Source organism: Triturus cristatus, chromosome 4_1, assembly GCF_964204655.1.
Source record: "Triturus cristatus chromosome 4_1, aTriCri1.1, whole genome shotgun sequence".
In the NCBI taxonomy this organism is placed as follows: Eukaryota; Metazoa; Chordata; class Amphibia; order Caudata; family Salamandridae; genus Triturus; species Triturus cristatus.
In genome coordinates, this window is record NC_140585.1 from 976918312 (window position 1) to 976944051 (window position 25740).

At 46.1% G+C, this 25740-nt stretch overlaps 1 protein-coding gene across 4 annotated transcripts in view; it reads left to right on the forward strand.

Annotated features, from left to right (window-relative positions):
- Positions 1 to 25740, forward strand: part of LOC146855927 (uncharacterized) — a 651622-nt gene that overhangs the window by 307863 nt on the left and 318019 nt on the right. For all 4 annotated transcript variants that reach the window (XM_085653872.1, XM_085653873.1, XM_085653876.1 and 1 more), the window contains 2 exons: positions 3490 to 3623; positions 13749 to 13929. In XM_085653872.1, coding sequence (XP_085509998.1) covers positions 3490 to 3623; positions 13749 to 13929 — 315 coding nt within the window. The remainder of the gene's footprint in view (positions 1 to 3489; positions 3624 to 13748; positions 13930 to 25740) is intronic.

Here is a 25740-nt window from a genome sequence, read left to right on the forward strand (position 1 = left end):
ATCTCCCGTCCTCCATCTCCCTCCGTCTCCCTCACTCCCTCTATCTCCCTCCCTCCCTCCATCTACCTCCCTCCCTCCCTCTCTTCCTCCATCTCCCTCCCTCTCTCTCCATCCCTCCCTCTGTTTCCCTCCCTCTGTTTCCCTTCCTCTGTCTCCCTCCATCTCTCTCCCTCTGTCTCCCTCTCACTCCATCTCCCTCCCTCCGTCTCTCTCCCTCCGTCTCTCTCCCTCCGTCTCTCTCCCTCCGTCTCTCTCCCTCCGTCTCTCTCCCTCCCTGTCTCTCTCCCTCCCTGTCTCTCTCCCTCCCTGTCTCTCTCCCTCCCTGTCTCTCTCCCTCCCTCTCCCTCCATCTCCCGTCCTCCATCTCCCTCCGTCTCCCTCACTCCCTCTATCTCCCTCCCTCCCTCCATCTCTCTCCCTCTGTCTCCCTCTCACTCCGTCTCCCTCCCTCCGTCTCTCTCCCTCCGTCTCCCTCCCTCCGTCTCTCTCCCTCCGTCTCTCTCCCTCCGTCTCTCTCCCTCCGTCTCTCTCCCTCCCTGTCTCTCTCCCTCCCTGTCTCTCTCCCTCCCTGTCTCTCTCCCTCCCTCTCCCTCCATCTCCCGTCCTCCATCTCCCTCCGTCTCCCTCACTCCCTCTATCTCCCTCCCTCCCTCCGTCTCCCTCACTCCCTCTATCTCCCTCCCTCCCTCCATCTTCCTCCCTCCCTGCCTCTCCCTCCCTTCCTCCATCTCCCTCCCTCTCCCTCCCTTCCTCCATCTCCCTCCCTCTCCCTCCCTCCGTCTCCCTCCGTCTCTCTCCCTCTGTCTCCCTCTCCCTCCATCTCCCTCCCTCCGTCTCTCTCCCTCCGTCTCTCTCCCTCCGTCTCTCTCCCTCCCTGTCTCTCTCCCTCCCTGTCTCTCTCCCTCCCTGTCTCTCTCCCTCCCTGTCTCTCTCCCTCCCTCTCCCTCCATCTCCCGTCCTCCATCTCCCTCCGTCTCCCTCACTCCCTCTATCTCCCTCTATCTCCCTCCGTCTCCCTCACTCCCTCTATCTCCCTCCCTCCCTCCATCTTCCTCCCTCCCTGCCTCTCCCTCCCTTCCTCCATCTCCCTCCCTCTCCCTCCCTTCCTCCATCTCCCTCCCTCTCCCTCCCTCCGTCTCCCTCCGTCTCTCTCCCTCTGTCTCCCTCTCCCTCCATCTCCCTCCCTCCGTCTCTCTCCCTCCCTCTTCCTCCATCTCCTTCCGTCTCTCTGTCTCCCTCCATCCCTCCCTCCGTCTCCCTCCCTCCCTCTGTCTCCCTCTCCCTCCCTCCGTCTCCCTCCCAAAGAAAGAAGGGGGTCTGGGAGTTATTGGACCTCAGTTTATAATAAATGTGAGATAACGTGTGCCTTGGTGCTTTCACTGTATCCGGGCAGACTCGAAATGGTGTCTGCATAAAGCAGACGATGTGAACGTGAAATCGAGCGCAGTTAACGGCGGCGTGTTCCAGGGTGACCAAGGGTGGTACACTTATAACATCCTGGGCTCCTCGCCCAGTTGACCGGGGGCGAGCGGTCCGTGTGACTACAATTGAATGGATGGACACGGAGACAAAGTCTGACCGAAGTGCGGGCTTCGGCTCCAACGTACATCATCCAACCAGAGGGTTCCCTTTTCTCCACAGCTCTTTGGAGAGACAGCCTGCAGCCTCCGGTTGAGTAGCCAATCGTTGCACACTGCGGGCTATTTTCGAACGTGGGGTGGGAGCTTCAGCCAACCAGAGCAGCCCTCCGTCTTCGAGTGCATAATAGGGCTCTTGCATGCCTGAACTCCATTCTTCCTCGCTCGTACACCGGTACGATGTCTGAAAGGTCCGCGGGCCGCCAAGGAAGGCTTGCCGGGCCGCTGGCGGCCCGCGGGCCGTACTATGAGTAACCCTGCGTTACACCCACACGACAGCTTGTACACTCGGTTACGCGGTCCGGAGGTGAATTTCCATGCCCTTCCCCTAGTTTAAACCTGTGTTACTCCCCTGTTCACATGACATATTATTCATTCGTATCCTTGGGATACACAAACGGGCTCGTACTTGATCATATAATTTTTCTGATGAATCTACGTCAGGATATACAGATGGTGTGTGATACTGCATACTGTACTTTATGCCATAATTGCTGGAAAGTTGTGAATGATGTACGGTATATTAAATCTGAAAATGTCAATAAAAATATGTTACAAAAAAAAATGATGTAGGTCAACACCTTCGCAGTGGTAGGTCAAATTCTACGTTTTTTAAATCTGTGCATCCATATCTTTAATTGTGTATGGCTGTAAAAGCTTATCCTTAGCGTATGTATTGATAGTGTATGCATCTTACATATGCTATGGCCTAAGTGTTCGTGAATCGTCTGCCGCGTCATTGTATGCCAGATTTTAGTGGTACATTTTGGTTGCACACAGGTTTATAGGCAACATCATTATGATGCCTACTGTCGGATAGCCTCTGAAAGCATGTTGCAATATATTTCCCTAATTCAATGGCAGGGATTGGAATGGAACACTTTAGCGACCCAGCAACAGCGGTAATGCAAAACAAAGTGAGAAGACTTTTGTGGAAAAAAATTGAAATACGATAAGGAAAATTGGGGAAACGCACTGTAGCAGACCTCAGAGCAGTACATGAGATGTAGTAAATTGGCTTTCTACCAAGTGACTCATTTACAATATTTTTTAGGAAATTGTGAATGGTTTTGAAGGGCTTCTTGCAAAGTTACGTCTGAGTTAAATCTGAGGTTCTCATGAATCTGTACCGTCAAAAAGGCAGATGATGAACAGACCACACCACAGCCTCTCTCATTCAGCATAGATGCATAAGTTTAAGAAACTGTTCGGAAGGAGAGGCTGCAGCATTTCTGCAAACATTGCCCATAAAACAAATATTCTGGCATTGGGGACCTTTATTCTGAAAGTACTTCGACAATCCGTTTCCTATCCTGAAGAAAGACCCCTCTTTCTTCAGGACGGCAAACTGAATGCCGAAGTACTTTCAGAATTAAAGGTCCCCTGATGCCAGAATATTTGTTTTATTGGAAATGTTTGCAGAAATGCTACAGAAATTCTCCTCCTCTTTCAAGTGGAGGAGCCTAGATTGATATAAGCATTGTCTAATAATTAATTACTTACTACCAGATTCACTGACTTAACAATAAATCATTTTAATACGTTTTAAAGAAATATTTCTCGTGTTTGTTTGCTGGTTGTTGACCTCGTGAGAAACGCGGAAGCACAATATTTAGCTCAATATTTTTATTTCAATGTAAACCTCTTCTTGCTTTAGTGAAGAGGGTGGCTGGGCTGTTCTCTAACCCATATTCCCACTGGGAAAGCTGACATTAATGCAAGAGCAATCTGTGATGAGAAGGGAAATGATATTGCATATACAAACCAGCTGTCTTTTACTTATCTGCGCATGCCTACTCAAAGCTTGTGTCTAAAGGTTGACTTAGACCTAACTTTTTGTCCTTTTATTCAGCTCTGTATCACAATGAATCCCTCGCTGGGGAAAACCTACTCATTCCTGGTCTTATCAGCTGGGTGCCTTCCAACTCTTCCGGTGACCCTCATCCCAAGACCCAGCAGTCAGTACTGGACACTGTCAAGACCTGTGTAAGAACTTTCATCTCAGAGTTTTCTCATGTGTACTGCTTGCATTTCCTTGATACAAGATGCCAGATGTAATAAGTAACTGCAAATAGGATTTTCTTTGCTCACGGTATATAATTTGCTACATACATTGCTAGAGGTAGGAAAAGAAAACATTTAAAAATACACCTTAAGGGAAAAAGTGAATGTGAAAGGTTCAAGCAGGTCAGTATGACATCAAGGATAGGAGCGTAAGTTGGCGGTCTGTAGTTGTTCCCATTTGTGATTTCTGTGGCCAAAAGGGTCAGATGCGTAAGTGTATTTCAGAACCCTCTGGTTGAGGCCTTCAGCGCTTCACGTCAATTAATCCTCCATTGAGTTTATCCAGCAGGGCTGCGGACTCTGTTGCAGGCTAGTGGTCACGAGTGTTCCTGATATGATAGATTGAGAACCTATCACAATCCCTTTGCAAAGTGCTGCCCTTCTTTACTCAGAGTTGCAAATAAGAGTAGGTAGGGTTATTTTAATTATAAGAATTAAAACTTGGGCACGCTTGGTGCCATCTTTGTTTATCATTTGTAAAACCGCTGGTAACCTATGGCAGCAAGTGTTAACTAAGGTTTGACAACATTTATTTCTACTGGCCAATAATGCCACATTGACACTGATGTTTGGCAGTGAGATGGGCATTTAGCCCTCCGACATGTATGGTACCTACTGCTAGTAGGTATATTGTTGAGGAATATAGCATGCTACATTGCATGCTATAACATCGCATTCTATTACAAAGTGGTTGTTACTACGACAGCGTTGTTAGAACGCAATACCTTTACATCGCAAATCATTAGATCGACTTGCTGTAGGGGGCGCGCTGGACTTGGGAATAGTAGAATTTACTATTCCATCTCCAGCCTGCGCAACAGTAGGGAAGGTGTTGGAATAGTAAATTATACTATTCCTTAGGTTAGAGCGCCCCCTACAGAAAGCCAATCTAATGACTTGCGATGTAAAGGCATCTCGTTCTAACAATGCGGTTGTTGTAAGAACCGCGTTGTAATAGGAACGCGATGTAATGGCAGAGTTGTAAACCCTGTTTCCCATTGTTTTTTTTTTTTTTAATTGACAACAACAAAGATCTACATGTACAATTTACCATCTTAATATCACTGCTTTACATTTGGTCAATACATTTGCGCACCTGCTAATTCACACATGCATTCACCACTGTCACACATCGTCGTCTGAGTCGCTCTCTTCATCTGGGAGGGTACAGATGTCTCCCCTATATGTGTTCCATTTTCCCCAGATTCTTCCCCATTTCTTGGGGCATTTCCTATTAATAAATGAGGCCTTCTCCGCTACCATGATTATATCCATATCATTACCCCAATGCATTACAGATGGTACAGTCTCAATCCCCCACTTTTGCGCAATGTTTCTCTTGGCTATTATCATGCCTGTCGTTGCCCATTATTGTTCGGTGTGAGTAAGATATGTAGGTCCCCACACATTAAGAAGACAGCATTTAGGCTCTAGTGGGACTTGTTTCCCTGTAACCTCTGTAATGGTTCTTACCACTGTCTCCCAGTATGGTCCAAGTTTTGTGCAGCCCCATAAGGTGTGATAGAAGGTACCTATGTCACTGCACTGCCATAGGCTGCCTGGATCCGGGGTCTTCCCCATTTTGTGTAAAACCACCCTGGTGTAATAGGTCCTATGTAGTATTTTGAACTGCCCTAGTCGTAGTCTAGAGGAGATTGCCACCTCCTTCGGCGACGCTATGGCTTCTCGCCAGTCAGGGTCCTCCATATCCCCCACCTCAGATGGCCAGAACTCCCTGAGCCGGACAAGTGGATCTGCCCGGTTATTGATGATTTTCTTATAAGTTAGTGAAGTCGCTCGCTTATACAGATGATCTGAGAGTAACCGGTCCTCTAGAGGTGATGACTCTGGAAGAGTCTCGGCAGGAGGGAGGACTGCCTCTATAGCATGTTTTATTTGCATGTACCTGAACTCCTCACTTGGGGCCATAGTGTACTGTTCTTGCAGGTAGGCAAAACTTACCACCTCTCCATTACGCCAAAGGTCCCCCAACCGGGAGATACCGATCAGGTCCCATTTTTGAAACCCTTTACTGTTGCCTAATGTTCCTAGTCGGCCTGTGTCCCATAAGGGTGTGTGTTGTGTGAATCTACCAGCCCACCCAATGTGTCGGTTAACCGTATGCCATATGTGGATAGTGTGCATCGCTGGGCCCATGAAGTCACAGGCTTTTCGTTGGTTGTAGAGGGCTCTATTAACCCCTCCGCTCCCGAGGGTCATTCTGTCCAAGTGGTACGTGGGATCTGTCTGGTACATGTAGCCATTGGTTGATAACCGTGAGCTGCGAGGCCCAGTAATGCGCTTTTACATCCGGCAGGGCTATCCCACCATCGAACCAACTCCGCGTCAGTTTATGTGCAGCCTCTCTGGCTGGTTTGCTGTCCCATAGAAGGGCTGCAACCTCTGCATTCACTGCTTTAAAATATGTGTCAGGGACTGGATACGGCGTATTATGCAGGGCGTACAGAAATCTGGGCAGGGCCATCATTTTAAATAGGGCCGCCCTACCAAACAGCATGAGCGGTAGTACCTTCCAATGTTTAATATCCCGTTTCAGTTTTTGCAAGGGGGGCTGTAGGTTAAGGGCAAAAAAGGAGTCTTGATCTGAGGTGACATGTATGTCTAGGTATTTAAAATTATTCATGACTATCTTAACCTTGCAACCTCTCGGCAGCCGTGGGGATGTTCCATGTAGGACGCATAGTACCGATTTGTCCCAATTAATGGCATATCCCGATACCGAGCCGAACACTGCGCAAATATTAAGTATTGCATGGAGGGATCGCATGGGTGAGGTGATATACAGTAATACATCATCGGCATAGAGGGAGATACGGTCCTCCCATTCCTTCCTCCACTTTAGACTCTTTGTCTACCCAGGGCAAAGTCCTTTGATATGTGACCATTTGCAACTACGTGTGCTATGGGGTTGGTATAAAGTAAATGTATCCATGAGCAGAATTTCGGACAGAATCCTAAATGTTGGAGGACCGCGAAGAGGAAGGCCCATTCCACCGAATCGAAGGCCATCTTTGCATCCAGAGAGAGGACAGCGGCATCTTCCAATATGGTGTGTTTTCTGCCCAGCACTCCGTGTAGGCGTCTAAGATTTAGAGCAGTGTTTGTGCCCAGCATAAAACCGGATTGGTCTGGGTGAATCAGTTTGGTGAGATATGGCGCAAGCCAGAGCGCCAGCGTTTTGGCCAATATTTTCCCTTCCACATTAATGAAATCTGCCGATATGATGTGCATTCCTCCACTGGTTTACCCGGCTTAGGTATGGCCACAATAGTAGCCAGCCGTTGATCTCTGGGGAGTGTCCCTATGTCCTGACTTGTTTCATACATACGTAACAGGTATGGGGCTACTTTATCTGCCGTGTATTTATATAGTTCTATTAGAATACCATTTGGACCGGTGGCCTTTCCAGATTGTATTTTGGTGATAGCTTCTATGAGTTCGTCCACGCAAGTGCTTCCAGTACAGTAGTGGTATTCGTGGAAGTGTATATGCTCATAGTGTTGTGCCAGTGTATTGACTATGCGTTGTGGGTCAGATGTAATTTCGCCCTCATCCGTTTAAATCTGCACTATCCATCTATGTGCTTGTTCCCTTTTATCGAGCCATGCAAGGAGCTTGCCCGCTTTATCTCCCAGATTCGTAGATCCGGTGCTGGGTAGCTGTGATACGGGACATGGCATCAGCCCGGAGATATTCTCGATATTCCTGTCTTTGCATGCGCAGTGTGTGACTGTTCCCATCTGTGGGGTTTACTGCCTGTTGGGATTCTAATTGCTCTAACTCATGCTCCATGGCCTCTATTTCTCGTTTTTTCCCCTTCTGATATCCCTCAATGAGTGAGCTAGCCTGACCTCTTATCCCTGGCTTGTATGCTTCCCACAGCGGCGCTGGGGAGGAGACTGACGCTTCGTTGTCTTGAAAATAGTGTGTGGTTGCCGTGATTAAGGCCTTCCTGATCTTAGAGTTCAGGAGAAACCCTGGATAGATGGGATACATACGACTTTGAACAGTACAGTGTGCCAACGTTTCAGCTTTAACCGGGGAGTGATCTGAGATTCCCCAGGGCAAATGTGTGGTTTTGCCTAGCTTGCCGAAGCTGTCTGTTACTACAAGTATGTAGTCCATACGGTAAAGACTATTGTGAGCACCTGAGTGAAATGTGTACTGTTTCTCACGTAGGTTTTGAAACCTCCACACATCTAGCAGGCCATTAGCGTCTAAGAATCCGGCCAGAGGTGAGCTGGCACGATGCTGTGGGTGAATAGGTTTATGGTTTAGTGCGTCATCTGCGGTCATGTTGAAATCGCCTCCTACTAAGTACCCTTCTGGCAACGTTAGGAGAAATTTACCCAGGTCTTGAAGGGGGGGGGGATTGCAGCGCCGGCGGTATGTAGACAGATACAAAATTGATCCTACGTCCTTCCCATTGAACCGAGATTGCTGTAAAGCGGCCTTGGTCATCTTTAAAATTACGATGGATAATAAGGGGAAACCTTTTTCATATCTGAATCCCTACCCCCTGGGATCCAGTGGTGAACTCCGAATGTGACACTAGTTGAAACCCCCATCTATCTAGGGCCTTACACATGGAGCCCGTTAAGTGCGTCTCCTGTAGCATTATAACTGCCAGTGATATGCGTTTTAAGTATTGCAATACCAGCCCCCGTTTTATCTTGTCTCTCAGGCCATTGACATTCCAATAGAGGAAGGATAGCGGCAGCCGTGTGGTGCGTTGTGCCGTTGGGGTCGAGTGACGGCATTGGGTATGCTTGTAGTCGTGACATGTCCAGGTGTGAAGGTCAGTATGCGCATATTTCTGAAGTGGATATACGGTGACAGTTGTAGATCAATAACTGTTAGAACTATAATATAAACAACATTGCTATTTAAAGAAACCAGATACTGGTAACGTCTTCCCTACCCTCCTCTCCCCCCAAATCCATCCCCCTTCCCTGCATCCCTGCCTAGTAGGTTCAGAACTACCCACCACCCCAATAGCAGAGTGCCTATGGTCCCCAACAATGAATAAACCATTAAAGAGGGGTTGTGTGGTGTTAGCGCCTAATAGTCTCTCCCTCCCGGGCCCACAGCATTCCCAAAACTCACATTGTAGTCTCATAAGGATATGATTTGCCTTCTATGGGTTGTAAATCGAATGACCTTTTGTTAGGCAGAAGTAAACTTATCACGCCCGACATGAGGTGGGACTCACAGCAGAAATGAAATCTATTGGAAAGTTCACATTACCTTCCTAAGAGGTTCAGGAGGAGCAGGTCAGTATTATTTATTTTCAAACGTTCCTTTCAGTAAAGAAAATGCCCGCCTTTTGCTGCTATTCGAGTGACTTCAGGTCAGTACCATGGCGGGGGCAGGAAGCGGAGAGGCGGGGGAAGTTAGAGCGTGGGGGAAATTGCCCATTTGAGAAGAAGGCTGATCTGCCCTGGAGGCTGCGCTGCGTTGTTTTTTAAGGCAGGAGGTACATGATTACAGCCAGGGAGAAGAACAATCATTATCAGCCTTAGGATCATGGGCAAGCACTGCTCCACTGTGTGTTCTCGGTCTCAGGCAGTCCCTCCCAGGGAGGCGGAATGTGCCTCTTAATAAGGCATGCATCAAAGAGGCATTCAATTTGAAATATTTTATGACGTAGACCCGGCCCTGAGAAATAAGTGCCGGTGCTAGGCACCGGAAAGCACCGGCACAAATTAAGCACTGTCTGTGGGCCTCCTAGGGGTTCCAGTGTCCACTGCCAATTCAGGCCGTAGCGCGGCTCCCCAGCTTCAGGGTCACTCTGTCCGTGACGTGACTCCGCCCTTTACCGCCAATTTCGGGTTTGCTCTGTGCTGTCCCTTCAAGGCCCGGATTTTCAGGTGTTGCGATCAGCTGGAGCCGCAGGATCGGACCCACCGCCAGTCCGCACCGTCAGGGGTCCGACCAGCACCGGTGTTGCCTGTAGGGTTGCAGATCAATGCCGGATTTTGAAGTTAATGCTGCGGGCCCTGCCAAAGCTACGCTGCCATTACAGTCTGCGCCAGGCCCCTGTTTCCCATTGTTGAGTACGGCATATGTTCTCACATACAAGTGCATCTTTAGACACCAATAGAATTACTTTCCTAGATGATTGTCAAGCTTTGGAACTCGTTCTGAAAAGATTTGCCTCGGATAACCAGAGACAACCTTAGGGGTGCACACCTAGGGCTATATCAATGGAAGACTGTGTTGGACCTCTTAGTGGGCATCACAGAGGTGGGAGTTTAAGACCATATACTGTTGCTCCTTGTGCAGGCTGGACATTGTGCCATATACTGCCAACTGATGTGAAGCAAGGGAGCACTGCACATCATGTGAGGGTTCAGGAGCTGATCTACAGGATCAAGGACATGAAAAGGGGATAACACAAATTACCATTCGACACACATTTAGTGCGGATTGATTCATTTGTCCAGAAACATATGATGTTGACTCTAGCAGCCGATGTCAGGATTCGAACCGAGGTCTCCAGATTACAAAGGGGCCAGCTCACCCTGCTGGGCCACATCTCCTTGCTGAGCCTAATTTGACTTCATTATGTGGGTCTCTCCAGCTACCATTACCCATCGTGCTGGATCATCTTCCACGGCCATTCAATACACAATATTTGATTTCAAGAGTGTATTTTATGGGCGTTTTTCTCTTTTGATGTGAGGCTTGAGAGCAGCCATAATGCTATCTTCCACAAAGGAGAGCCCTGTGCGTCTGCACCACATCAGCCCAATACCTAACATGCTAACTAGGATTAACACACAGCTTCATCTAAAACTGAAGCATGGGATTCCCTGAAACAACAAAACTATCATTGTTCCCTGAGGAGAAAACCGTCCACCAGAAAGTACTGCTATTCTTCGCTTGCGCACTTGCAACCATATGTGTAGCTTAGCTCATCATCAGTCTATGGGCCCTAATGTAAGCAACGAAAATGGGTCCTTCTTTCCTCTGGCTGGGTGGTTGTAGACAACCACAAATTAGGAGCAGTGGACCATTTGCAGCCCTCCACCCGAGTGCCATTGTAAACAGCTGCCCCTCTTTAGCACCCTAAAATAAGAAAAACTTTTATAGAGCGCAAGAATGCTAAAGAAAAAGAAACCCAAAAGGAAAAGACCTAGAGAGACAAATTAGTAAGAGATTAAAAGAGCCAAGTTTTTAGCAGTTTCCTAAAGTGTGATTCAGTTGCCATCTCAAAGAGAGAGGTATAGTGTTCCAAAGCTTGCATGCCAAAAAGGGAAACTTCTGCCTCTCCATCTAGCTTTGTGAATTCTTGGAATAGCCACTAATTCAGCCAAACCAGATCTAAGATTACAATTAGGGATGTGCCACACAAAGACCTTCTGAAAATAGAGAAGGCTCATTTTGTGAAGTGCTTTGTGAACCATGCACAAAGCTTAATGATTTGACCCTCGCATAAACAGGAAGCCAGTGAAAGCCAGAAATACCCTGCGTAATGGACCTGAAATTAGGAATTTTTAGGAGCAGCTGAGCTGCTGCATTTTGCAAAGATTGAAAATTCAATTGCAAGCGGTTTTGAATTCTTAAATAGAGTGCATTGCAATAATCAATTTTAGAAAGAATGAGGGCCACAGTGACCATTTTTAAAGGAATTAAAAGGATAAACGGAAAAACATTTTTCTGAACCCTAAGTAGGTTGAAGCAGGAAGATGTGACATGATTTATTTGCTCGGAAAAACGGAGTTGTCCATCAAAGATATCCACCAGATTCTTCACTTTCATAGCTGGAGATGGAAGAGGACCATAATTGTTCGACCCTAATGACTCAGTTGTTTTGAACTGATGCCATCAGTGACTAGAGCAAGTGCTTCATTTGAACAGTGGTTTCCGGTGCTCAGCATTGGCACTTAATTGTCAACACCAGCACTTATCACAATCTACCACAGGGTGGCACTGTTTTCCCAATATAGAGATGAGCACAAAAACAGTTGTTTATTGATTCACATACCTTAAAATGACTAATACCTGCCTCCTAGGCATTCTTATAGCTTTGGGAGCCTGAAATAGTCTGAATTGTCACTTTTGTTTGGGTGTGATGGTTAGTAGTTGTGTTCGTACCGTTTATTGGCTGCAATGGAAGGGCAATGGATGGTGCATTGTGCAATGGCCTCCTGACACGGACTCTAGTAGTTTTGTTTTTACAAATTATGCACTGACTATACGGTGCTTCAATTGATGAGGTGAGAGCATGTTGGCATGTCACACTGGCCTACGTTTATTTTGAAACCATCGATAAATGTGTAAAAGAAATTAACAAGCTGCATATCGAAGAGGTACTGGCAAATTAATCACCGGCTGTGATTGACTGAAACTTGTTTGGTTCAATTGTTAGTACACAGTTTTGGTGCTCGATCTGCATTTCCGTGGCTTAGGGCTAGGAAGAGCTACTTTGTAGTCATTTATGTTGGATGCTGCTGCATTTTTATTCATTTTCTTTGTTAGCTGACTGTTGAAATATATGCACGGTATGACTACTGGAACGATTGCAAGGGTACATGGTGTAATTCTTTTCTCTTTCGTTTTTTTAAACCGAAATATAAAAATAATGGCAATTTCACCCTTTTTAAACAAATTAACTGGCTTAGAGATTGCAGTATTACGTATTACTGATGTGCACATTTTTTTTTTTTTCGTTTATTCCCTCTCGCTTTTTAATTATTATTTTTTTTATAAAAGGAAAAGTCCTCTCCATTCAGGACGTTTTTCAGATATGAACAGATATTAGCATTAATACACTTAACTACAGTGCTTCGAGGTGGTGTCTATTAAAGAGGTGGGTGAAATAGCGCCTCAAGGCCCGCATAATGAGCGATGAAATGAAGCCCTCCCTTGCCTTTTGAGTCATCTGCTCATGGGTACATCATTCCCGGTGCAATGCTTCCCACCCTTGTTGGTAGAGTCTTTGACACCTGTTCAGTAAACCTCCCTGTTTTGGGTGAACACATTGGTTGCTGTCTTGGCCAGTTGGGTTGGATGAAAACTGAATACGACGGACCGCATCTTGTGGAGCAGGAGTGAATGATTTCAGCACGGGAGTGAATGACTGCAACATAATTCACAGAGGGATAACAGTAGCAAAATGACCTGGGCTCTTCAGATTCTGCTTTTGAACAGAATGTTTTGCCTCATCCTTAGGCATCAGAATGCCACCCAGTGTCGCCATAAAGGCTTTTGAGGACCCGTGCACGGAATACTTTGGGGGACCATGTTCAGAACAACCTAGAATTGTATTTCTCATTTTCTGATCATTCACGCCCAATGGTGCCCAACAATATTGAATGAAATGTTAAAGGTTGAGATAGAGAAATAACAGAAGAGAAGAACTTTACTCTGCCAGAGGCTTCTTGGAAGGGGAGGAGCCTGGGCAATTGCCCCTACCTTGAAATGTCTCTGATGACATCCACTTCATATGATGCAGTATGTTTTAGAGTAACACGTGCAACTGTTTTAGATCTGGATTTATGGCCTAGCTGTAATACCTCTTGTTACCAATTCTTTAAAATATGCAGAGTGGGCTTTGATTCACCCAGAGGAATAATACTCATCACCTATTCCTACTGGTTTTTTGGTGAATCATTCCACCACAGATGGAGTGCTTGTATTATAATGTCCGAGGGACTATTTTACATCTCAAACGTATACTGAATTGTCACACATTAAATTCCTTGTTTTATGGATGCATTGTTAACAGAAAGGCGCATTTTTTGTTTTGTGTTCTGTCACAGCTGCAGGCTTTTCTTTAATGCGAAGGTGAAACCCAAAATGCAAGCAGGTCTATTGGATTTGAAAATGCTCGTTGTATGTGGGATTAGCAGATTATTTGAAGTGCGTTGTATAAAATTTAGAATATATTCAACTAAAGGGATTCGTTTAGATGGCGTCAATTTTTACAAATGCGCAGCTGAAAATCTGTCGGCAAACCCACAATTAATGCGGCAACAAAATGCAATGCATTTGTATAACTAAACTAACGCTATTTTGCAGGTTCAGAAACTGATTTCAAGATGTCCTGTTCTAAAAGCAGTATCTTCAGAGATTTCTTCACAATCCAGTTCAACCACAATATGCTTGACAATTTCTTTTGACAATGTTTCCCGGACCCCTAAAGTTACAGTACTGGTGCCGCCTAAGAATTATTCAGAATGGGTGATACCCACATGGAGAGGTAACTGCTTATTTTCTCTCTGTTTTCATTCTTGGTATCATCCCTGAGAAAAAAAATCTTGACAATAACACTTGATGGTACACGAAAAATGAGTCAAACTGACCTCTGTGGATTGTGAAAAAGGCCTCAACGACTCATTCCCAAATGCAGAAAAATAGCCTTTTTAAAAAGACTAATTTTTGTTTCCCATGGCAGAATCTGTACAGTTGTCTCTACGGTTTGTTCTACTACATAGTGTTTATTTCCCAGAATATGTACACATTTATAATACCCTGATGGATATACTTTGTATTAGCACAGTTGTAAGTAGTTGAACATGTGATTTGGATATTAGACACAAGAGATCTTCATTTTGAATACTGGCTATCGAACAGATTTTTTTTCCATGTTGTGCAATAGAGTGCCTTGATGATGGTTGAATAATTTCTCAGAATGTCAATTTCAGCAGTTTTAAGATAATTACCCAATCCTTATTGCATTCCAAGGATATATCTAGCTACAGACCTCTGAAGTGTTGTTCGAGTTGATCCAGGTGCAGCCAACACGTGTTTCTCCCACTTTTCTTTGCTATGTAAGCCTAGGGCTTTTTCAAGGCTGGAATATTAAGCTATGTTATGATCGATTACCAAATGTTACTTAACCCTTGTGTGAGGTGCCACACTATAAGTAAATACACAGCACTCACATGGAAACACTGCACATGTGCTCCTTAACTCTACACTTACTCAAGTGAGTTGTGTGGCTGGCAGTGTCTAATAATGCTAATGTCAGATGGTGTATGTTCTGTTACTAGGGTTCAAAGTTAGTCAGAATTGAGAGTGCACTGACGTAAGAAGAAATGGTGTATTTAACTGAAAGTACCTTAAGTTCTTTTGATCCTTATTAATATATTAGTTCATGAGGCATATGGGTCATACTCAAAAGGGTCCTAAGATACAGGCTTCTCATAGTACTAATTTAGTCTCGGAAAACTGACAAGTAAAGAATTAAAAAGCCCTACAATGTATGTTCTCCCTTCTTTTTTTAATACCTTAGTCTTCCTGGTTTTGTAAGCTCTTTGTCCTATCTGTAATCTGGACTCTGATTCACGGCCTTTAACATCCGGTATAGCCCTCTACAGTGGCCTATAATAAACAACGTTGAATAAATAACAATCACCGCAATGGGGACTGAAAGTCGACAAAACTGAGGCCAGCTCATAATCACGTTTTACATATCAGTACACTGACTGAAATGGCATGTGCAGATACTTGTGTGTGACTGGCAGCTCACAGGGGTCACTTGGCACTCCCTGATGTGCTGTATGGTCAATCCGATGATGAAATACAGTACGGCCATGCGAAAATGGGTTGTATGCAGGCTGGAAGCTGTAAAGGCCAGACATTCCTTTAGAAATCACACCAAGTCCTGCATGAGACAGCCTTGCAGCCCAGCACAATTCAGAGAAGGTTACCTACCATAAGTCTGCGTGTCACCAGGGACAACTTGCTCCTGCTTTAGCTCTTCGTTTGAGATTTGTAGCGATTGTTCACATCCTTGATTACATGGAGTAATCTGGTAACAGACCGTAATCCTAATGAGTCCAATCTACTCTATGGCTGCTGAACTGCATCCAGGTGGAAAGAGGAGAAACAAAAATATGGATCCAAGGGGGGATAACACGGTAGTGTCCATTTCTACTATGACTTGTAAAATCTGTTCACAATCCACAGTTCAGATGTTACCAGAGGTAGAAATCGTGGCCAAGCTCATTCTGCTCACTTTTAAGGTAGGCACTTTTGCGTGAACATAGTTTTCCCTCTGGACTCCATTTCCTCCTTGAGGTGGACTTGTATCCAAGAGTCAGATCTCGCAATCAAACTTCCGTCAAATCTCACCGGATCTTCTTTAGTTCGTCACCACTAGTGTCATGGCATCACCCACCCAGCATATGCAGCAATAGTTGTCTTTTGCAAGTACTCTGAGAACCAAGGACAGTCGGTGGCATCACATGACTGAGGGATTCAATGAGGCGTGACTGGAGGTAGTGAAGTACACACTTAGGGAGAGCGGACATAAGAGTGTTTGCTTGTTTATTTTGCCTTAAACGCTTTAAGTCAATATATCTCTTTACCCGCTGTAAAGTTACTTCTGAACACAAAGTGTAGAATGGCAGAGCCTGTGATAGTAATGTAGGCTGATAGAGTAGTTCAGCGGTAGATATGTGGAGCTCTTCTGAACCTTTGATGGTCATGTTCCAGGCTTAGACTAATAGAATGCGGCTGCCCGCGGTGCACGCAGTGGGCCCCTTAAGAGGGCAGCCCCTAGTGCCACTTCAGGCACCTCCCCGCCCTTGTCGGCATAATAGGGGTGCTTGTGCCAAACCCCAGGAGTCTTTATGGCAGGCCCCTGGAGGTAAATAGTCGGCGCCCGCTAGTCCTTTGGGCGGTTGTAAGCCTGAACAACTGGGAACTTGCCTGTAGCACCGATTTGGTTGGCCACGGGGCAATTTTGGCTCTTTAGGCGGGCACGGCAGCGTAGGTCAGTCACCGCTGCCTGCCTTTGGATCGCCAGTAAGTTAACCCACCACGTTGGCATACTTTTGTGTGGAATAAACCTGCAGCAAATTTTTCCCAACAAAATGGTGTTGCGTGATTTATTCCAATTGTATGCTAGATTCTGCAAAGGTGGGGAGGGTTGCCTATATAGGTACTATGAGGCTGCTCGCGGCTCCAACAAAATCTTGTGTGGATTGTTTATTTTGCACAGCGCAACTAATTACTGCTGAGCTGGGGGTTGCTGATATCGGCACTAGGGTGATCACAGCGATGAGCCTTGGAAACATGGGATCTGCCAACAAAGGGTTTGTACTTTGGTTGCAGATAGAGGCAAATTTATGGAAAAGACCATAGGTAGCTGCTTGACTGGTATATTGGGTGCAATCTGAGGTGGCTGCCTGCTATGCCATAGTCCACTCCATAACTGAGCTACTCTTGGATGCAATGCACTGTTTCATTGCAGCCAATGCAGAGTCTAAAAGGCCAAACGGGTGCACTGTAGGTATCACATGAGCTGGGCAGCACAGTTCTGCATTTGCTGCAGCTTGTGAAGCATATTGGCATATATGACATAGGTTCCACTACATTCATCAAGGCAACATTTGCCCAACATCTCCCTGCCCCTGGCCTCTCACCCTTCCCCCTCCCCTCCCACTATTCCACGCAGTTACTCCCCTAGCCACCTGTCCCAGTCATCCATTCTTGTATTCTATGACCGGCGTCTGAACACGGATACGTGGCTTTGTAGCTACGTTCAGGCTGTATAAGTCCACATACATAAATGCAAGGTAAGACGTCAGTACCGGTAGAGCCAGTGCATACCTGTAGGAAAGCAGTAAAAGAGGGTTTCCCGAACTAGCTGCTAGGTTTAAGGAAGGATAGTACAGAAGGACTGGAGTGGCCCTCTGTGGGCGTGGCCATGAGAAAAGCAGAACGCCTGGTCCGCTGGAGTTTGCAGGTGACTCTCTGACGTCAATGCCTAATTTCCTAAAGTGCAGCTACACCCAGGATGGTTTATAGGTGCAGAAGCAATCCGTGTTCACCCGTCCCTGGACATGCAGAAGTGAACCCACCACTGCTAGGCAGGCAGGCCACGTTCGCAAGACACCCAAGATGGGTCTGAAGTTTAGCCAGCCCTAAGGCCTTCTCGTAGAAGTACGGGTGCTGTATGTGATGTGATGGATTCTTTCAGTGGTGAATTGCGTCAGGAGGACTGCGAGTACTAGGAGGCTGCGTTAGGCCACTTTTCAGTTCAATCGTATGCAGCCGAGACTTCGAAGAGCTTTGGATGTTTGAAGACCCAATTATGTGAGTCAGAGGGAAACGATAAAAGTATGAACTGGAGCAGGAATTGAGGCCTTGGGGGTTTCGCAGGAGTTGAGGTGCTACTGCTGACGGTGCAGCATTAAATCAGACCGTTTCAGTCGTGATGACCAAGGAATGGACATTCTTGGCGGAGATTCTTAAAAAGATGATGTAACATTTTTAGCATTAATTCAACTTGTTGGCTTTTAGTAGGTCGAGGTACTATCATATTGTAGATGTGGCAAGGTGTGTGAATCGGCCTAGGTTTACCTGGTGGTTTCACTTAATACGTTTTCTTGTATTTATTCTACACTTTCTGTTTTGCCCTTTATTACATAGGGTTATAAACAAGTAGTTATAATAGCATTTTTACTATATAAATTTTGAAGATTGTTAATAGATGTAGTTTGTTCTTTTGTGAAGAGCGTAAGATTCAGGCGTGTCTGTGTTTCCAGAGGTGTTGAGGCCCATGATTTCTACTTAATCTTTCCATTCCAGCTAGAGCAGAATATCTGCAATTGTTAGTTCATAGTTAATGTTTTTTTTAATGTTACATTCTTTTTCCCCCCTGTTTTTAGGTCTCGCCTAGGCAGCACGCATGCATGGCTCTAGGAGAGGGCCTTAAGGCATCGGTCTTCACTTTTCAAGCACTCATGCTTGTGGCGGCATCCACCTTGCGGGAGCGAGCAGTGGTGCGACCACATTAATTACAAACACATGGCTCCTGCTCACTGCTGCTCACTCCCGCAAGGCAGATGCCGCCACAAGCACGAGTGCTTGAAAAGTGAAGACCGCTTGTTATACAATGCTGGCTGAGCACCGCCACACATTCTACGAGCAAACGGCAGTTCCATCAGGCCCAATCCACCTCTCATTAGAATGCCTCTTTCAGCACAAGAGTCACGCAAAGGGAGACTTAAAAACAAATCTGTTAACACTCGTTGTCTTATGCCCGCACGTCTATGGAATCCTTTTGTAATACAGACCTCTATTTAATTTCAATTATGGAGCGCCATTCCCGAACCCTGGAAAGCAATTAAACAGTTGACTAAATTCTAAAGTGTTACTCTTGTTAAGTGCAGGTGTAGCGCACAAGTGGAGCGTTGTAGCAGGCGACCTGAGTTTGCCCTGGGACTTCCAGTATTCTGTTGAGGGCTGTTGTAAGTGGGAGAAAATAAGTGAGAAATGCCAGAATGAAATCGCTGGCTAAAAAGTTGACCCAGTCATAGAAGTCTGCAGTGTCAGCATGTGTGATGTAGCGCCCACAATGGACTTTTCAGTGCTCCCACGTCGTCCCTCTTGACACGTGCATGATTCCTCCATTCCTCAGTGCCAGCTCGAGAGCCACAACCCCCATCCCCCCTTTGTTCAAGCACACTATACCTGACGCTTCTGAGGGTGAGAGTGGAGAATAAACCATCTCCGCCCATCTGGGGTAGATTCAGTGTGTAAAGTAAAGTGGGCAATAATTGTGTCCCAGAGAGCTGCCGGTTTGTGGCGTGTGATTCATTGCATTACATGCAAAGATGTGTTCAGGTAACTGGTCACACCGCAGGGGCTGCAGCATGGCACCCTGGGCTGCTTTGAATGTGAGCGAGGGCCTTCTCGGCTGGTGCCTTTGGTTTGCACGTTCTCCTCCTGTTCCCAAAGTGCACTGAAGAGTGTGAAATGTGCTACGATGACGCGGAATATAGAGGGCGAGCGTGAGGTCACGCATGTAGAACGGCTCAATGAGTTGAGTAGCTTCTCGGCGCTTCTTAGCTGAGTCACGCATTTTTTCAGTGTAACAATAATGGTCTTTAGGCTGATTCTGAAGTCTCCTTATTTTAGTGGATTATCTAGCGGAGGCACATGGTGATTAAGTGATTACTAAATCAATTACTTACCAGTAATTATATTACTCTGAGTTGTTTGCTCCTCGTTAGTCATGAAAGGATGAATCGAACGAGGAAGTGAAGTTAGCATTTCACAATTTTCACCAAGACAGAAGCTCATGTTAGAGTCGGGAATGCGGGTCCCAAGCACCAGCGGGAGACACCGTAAATTAAAGTTTATTAATCATGATTTCGTTAATTAAAACCATTACATGATATAAAAGCACAGTATTAGTCAATTCACAGTCTGTTAAAATAATAAGCACATGCTAAAACTAAGGTCACTTCAGTACATGTCCTGATTAATTTGAATATACACACGGTAAAGTGCTAATGCGTGAGATCTTCAAACAGCTGGGGTCACAGCTGTTCATCCCCTGGGTCGCAGCTGTTCATCCCCTGGGTCGCAGCTGTTCATCCCCTGGGTCGCAGCTGTTCATCCCCTGGGTCGCAGCTGTTCATCCCCTGGGTCGCAGCTGTTCATCCCCTGGGTCGCAGCTGTTCATCCAGCTGTTCATTCCATGGGTCACAGCTGTTCATTCCATGGGTCACAGCTGTTCATTCCATGGGTCACAGCTGTTCATTCCATGGGTCACAGCTGATCCCTGAGGTAGGTTGCTTCTGCAGGCAGGCCCAGGCTTTGAGCTTCAGTTATCCAACCAGTGAAGTCCAAGATTGCACATGCTGGACCTTCCATCTGGCCCATGACATCAAGAACAGTAATTATTGAAAGCATGCACCTTTCATAGGTAAGTTCAAACACTTTTAGCTTCATTTCACATTACCTCTTTCTATTCTCCTGCGTCACCAGCATGAGTTAGTTGAGGGAAGCAACAGACCCAGGCTAACATGCTGCATATCTAGACACTTATAAGGTCCTAAAGGCGAGGCCCATTGGCTATGCTAATGCTTGTGACTTTTAGTGCAAGTATTTACCATATCCACTTTGCACTTCTTTTTAATAATGGAAGACTTTGTCCACTGGGTGGCAGCGTTGGCTGAGCTAGGCTGCGCTGGACGGCAAGTGTTTGTGTCATTTAATGGTGCTTTTGGTGGTCAAATTGCCTACAGATTGGGGTCAAGCACAAAACTTGATATGATCACGAGAGAAAGGAGGCCAGAGTCTAGAAGGTGGGACAGTGTAAATCTAAATAAACGAAGGACATGGACACATGCTTACTGCACATACCACTCGCCACGAGCATGTTGTAGCGGTCTAGTTGCCGCTAAGTCATTCAGCACCCCGGACCCTTAGCCCGGATGAGCTTCCACACAATGTATCACTCTCTGGCCTGGCATGGCCAGAGAGTATATAATAAAGGGGCGGAAGTCGCACTGAGCTTCCCCGTCCAGACCTGTATAGTGAGTGTCCCCTTCTTGTACGTGCCGTCTGGCCTTGGCCTACCTACCAGACCCAGGCCAGTTCCCCTACAACCCACTAAACACGTGTGCTCAGACCCTTTTATTGCAGGCCCATGTCATGGTGATGCCTGTTTTGCATGGGTGTGGGGTGGGAGTAAAAGCAGACGCTTGTGAACTACCTACCCGACCCAGGCCAGTTCCCCTCCAGCCCACTACACTGGCGAAGAGGGCGAGCGATCGACGCCCACACGCAGCTGGACCGAGAGGTGGATGCTGGCATCTCCGTATCGAGGCTCCGACAGAGAGCAAGTGTGGTCAGCAGAGGCCGGGTCCCAACCGGCAGGGTGAGAGCTCCAAAGCAGTTACGCACCCAGGCCAGCAACGCTTCCCATTTATAGCCTGCAGACACTACGTCTCGCCTGCCCCAGTGCTGCTGCGAGCGCCGCATGCTGTCTCGGAAGAGCCGCCCTGCAGACCCGATCCCTCATCAGTAGGTAGCTCGCGCGGTAGCACGCGCATGCGCAGACCGCTCCTGCTGCAACAACCAGCTCTGTGCACACGGAAAGAGAGCCGGCTGCTTCCCGGACTATCCTGTGGCATATTCAACACCCCTGCTCTTCTGCCCAGTTCCTGTTAAATACACTGTGGGAGGAGGAACAGGAAATAAAGCCACACACAAGGACAAATAAAATAACGGGACACCGTCAGGTAGAGGTTGGAGTGTACCAAAGAAACCAAGCAAACAGGAGAATAGCCTCAGGCAATAGAGGAAAGGAACATTCCAAGTGTGCATGACGGTTTGGCCGGCCCAAGAGGGCGGGCCAAACCATCATGGGCACTTAAGTGCTCATATTTACTCCTCCCCCTACCTGGCGGCGATGACATCCAAGCCCCGCCCTGCCCCAAAATCTGCTTCAGCGTGGAAAAATAAAACATCGTGTTATAATTTATTTCTCCTTTGCGCTACTAAAAGCAGTTGCGCGACGTCCTCCGCCTTAGCTGAGGTGGCGCCACTGGTTTGTATCCTATCATTTTGTTGCAGAAAGACCATTCTGAGCATCGGTCCATTAATTTCATAACATTCATATGTATGTGTAGGAAAGTGCCGCTTTTTGCATAGTTGCCCCCCACATTTTGCCTAATATAGATGTACTTCGACTGAGTGTGCCCTACGTTCCTGCCAACCAGGTGCCCAGGGCCTATGTTCTTTCCCTAAACTGTACTGTTACAAAACCCAATTGGCATGTAAGTCCCTTGTAAAAAGTACCATAGGTATCAAGGGCACTGTGACCAGGGAAAGCATCTAAGGCTGCAGCACTTATAGTGCAACCCTTAGAGGCCTTGTACCTTTATATACACACACACTGCCATTTCAGGCTGCGTGTTCTGGTGCAGAACAAAGGGAAGAGTCGACATGGCACACATCCCTGTGTGCCATGCCTACAATCCACTGCCCTGGCATAGGTAAGCCACCCCTCTAACTAGTGGCATTATACCAGTGGTGAGGGTACAGATGCATGAGCCCTGTACCCCTACAGTGTTGCAAGTTAAATCTTAGACATTGTAAGTGCAGTAATGCCATATAGAGTATATGGTTCTGGGAGTTTGTTATTACGAACTCCACAGCACCATAATGGCTTTACTGAATACTGGGAAGTTTGATATCAAACTTCTCAGCACATTAAACCCAAGCTGATGCCAGTGGACCCCTGGGTTAAGAGCCTGCCGCTCTTGGGGTCCTGAAACCAAGCACATTCTTGGACGAGGTGCCAAGCCTCCTCCCCCAGGATGGGCAGAGTCCACGAAGGGGAAGCTTAAAATGATTGCCGCCTTTGTGAGCTACCCCAGCCATTTGCTGCTCCTAGTAACACGTCCCCACAGATCCTGACCCCCACTTTGGGTGGGAGAGTTGGCGGGAAAACCAAAGTTAGGAGAGGTGTGCCTACCTTTGCAAGGTGAAGCACAACTCTCAGTCCCCGCCATCTTGCAGATGGGGTGACCCAGCCAACCAGAGTGAGGCTTGTGCCCGTCCCCTGGAGAGTGGTATAATAGGGGGTGAACCCACCCCAAGGAAGGGACCCATTGGTCCCTACCTGTAACACCCCTACATTTAGTATTTAGGGGAAATCCTTAGGGGCAACCCTGAACCTTGCCTCCTCAGACCAGAGTCGACAAGAAGGACTGAACAGCCGCACTGAGAGAAGAAGAGGAGGCTCCCACCAGGGGCGGCTGATGACATTTGAAAGAGGTGGGGGCGTAAAATGATTGGCATACTGCACTGCAGCGAGCCAGCGTAGCGAGTGAGCCCGAACAACCTAAGGAGGGTTCAGGGGGATTCTCCCCCCGAGAAAATTTGGAAAAATGAGTGGACAAATGGTGCATTTTCAAGCAAATTTGAGAAAGCAAGAAGGTTAATAAAGCAATTGTGAAAGTGCAGTTATTACATTAATAAAGAGATGTCATATAACATAGGTAGCTGTTATTCAAGCTTTCTTTCACCCCATAGTCCAGCAGGGTCTTCATACAAGACAGATAAGAGAAAAAAGAAGTGTGGTCCTCGACCAGGAAGACAATCCTATTTCGTTGGTAAGAAGTCAAAAGATTGGTCAAATTGAAAACCTGAAATGCAATACGCAATCCAACAATTTGCAAGTACATCTCATCTATGTTCAACAAGCCATGTTTTACCCATGATTGGAATTGTGAATCACCAAATAAACTGAGCCACTGCAATCAAAAGCAGAGGGCCTCCTCAAAAAGTATGCACTTAAGAGAGTTCTCTCATCTCATGTCCTCTCTATATTTTCTCTGGAAATTGAAAACTCATCACAGTCTAATGCACAAACCTGAACCCTTATGCATATTCCAACACCAGAACTCATTCTTGGCCATTTAGTTAGTAGCCATTCATACCAGGAATACAGAAAATACATTTAAATAGAGTAGAAGGTATTCCAAAACAAGGAGTGCTGAAATGTTGCTTAAGATAAGATGTGCACACTAAGTACTATGGCCAAGAGCACGTAATGTTCAGTCAACAATAGGCTTAGGAAAAACCAACAATTCTGAGAGCACCTACAGTCAAGATCCTTCACCTGAGACTATGTGTTCCCAAAGATGTAGTGATATGTTAAAAGTTGTAGCTAGACTTAAGGCCTTCTAACTGATGTACAAGGTGAAGGATCTTGACTGTAGGTGCTCTCAGAATGGTTGGTTTTTCCTAAGCCTAATGTTGACTCTTTCTTCCCCTCTCCCTTTTTCCTCTACACAGTCTCTATCTGTGCTTTTTCCCTCACTTCCATTTGTCTATTTCATCACCTAGAGCTCAGTTCCTTTACTTTTTCTCTCCTGGCATCCTCTTTCTATGCTACTTTTCTTTGTGTTTCCGACTTTCTCTTTATTTACATATGTGCTTCATTTACTTTCTCTGCTGCTCTCATTCAGATGATTTCTTTTTCTGTCTTGCGTTCTTTCTTGCTCTTTTTCCTTCTTCCCTCCTTTCTTGCCATCACACCTGTCCCATCTTTCTCATTACCCTTTCTTTCACTTCACTTTCTTCATCCCATCTTTACTATCCTATCTTTCCCTTACTTCTATTTCCCCTTCTTTGCTTTTGTTTCCCTCTTCCCTTCTCTTTCTGTTCCTTTTCGTTCACAACTTTCTCATTTACACCCCCTTCCTCCATCTATTTCTCTTTACCTTTTTCTTTCCTTCGCCCTTCTTTCCCACCATAGTCCATTTCTTTGCTTACTTCCTTGTCCATTTCTTCCTTCCTACCTCCTTTATTTACACATGTTCTCCATCCAGTTCATCTGTCACCCCTTCCCTCCTCCATCTTATCCCAACCCCACTTCTTCCCTTGTCCCTCTCATCTCCTTTTTGCTCTCCCCTTCTGTTGTGTCCTCTCCTTCTTTACCTCTAGCTCTCCCCCTCTCGCTTTGCTTTCCCTCTCTTCAGCAGTTTTAATTTTCCAGGGTTGGGTTGTAATATCCCATTCAGCGCCAATTTCCCATCACTAATGTAAGGCGCATTTGCATATCTAACATTACAGTCACTATCCTATCAGCTGCTCTTGAACTTCTGATTGAAGGCGCCATTGTTCCGGGTGCCCTTCAGCATATCGCATCAAAAAAAAAAAGGCAAAGAGATAATTTTCCTTTCAGTCATTTTGTTTGTATATGTGCGCGCGATTTAGAGAAGTAATCACACGGGCAGACTCCTTGTTGAAAATCTCCGGCTCGCGCATGTATTAAAATTCAAGGAGGCTGAGGCACAGATAAGGAGTTGAATTTTGAGAGGAAAAAAAAAAAAGCCTAAAGTGTCCTATGAAACAGAAATAATTTTAGTGGGCCCACCGGAGATGACTTCCAAGTTCCTATTCTTTCAGAGGAGGTGAATTTTCAAGAACGCAGATGCGTTTTGTTTTCCTGTGAGGCAAAGATGATTAAATCTGATAAATCATCTGAAAGAAATATAAACATGGGCCTTCTAGAATATTCCTAACCAATCTCCAGAGGGCCTTTGCTTTTTCTTCATCTGAGGCAAGGTGCAAGGTTTATCTCTTTTTAAGCTTGTTTTTAAATGCCCAATGTAGCTTATTAATAAAAGTGGTACACTTTTGTTTACTACGTGCAATAATGGCGAATAATGCTGATCTAAAGCTGACATTTAAATTCCGCTTAGCGCAGAGATGTGGGTGATTTAAATGAATAACTGCTAAGGAGATTTTAAAA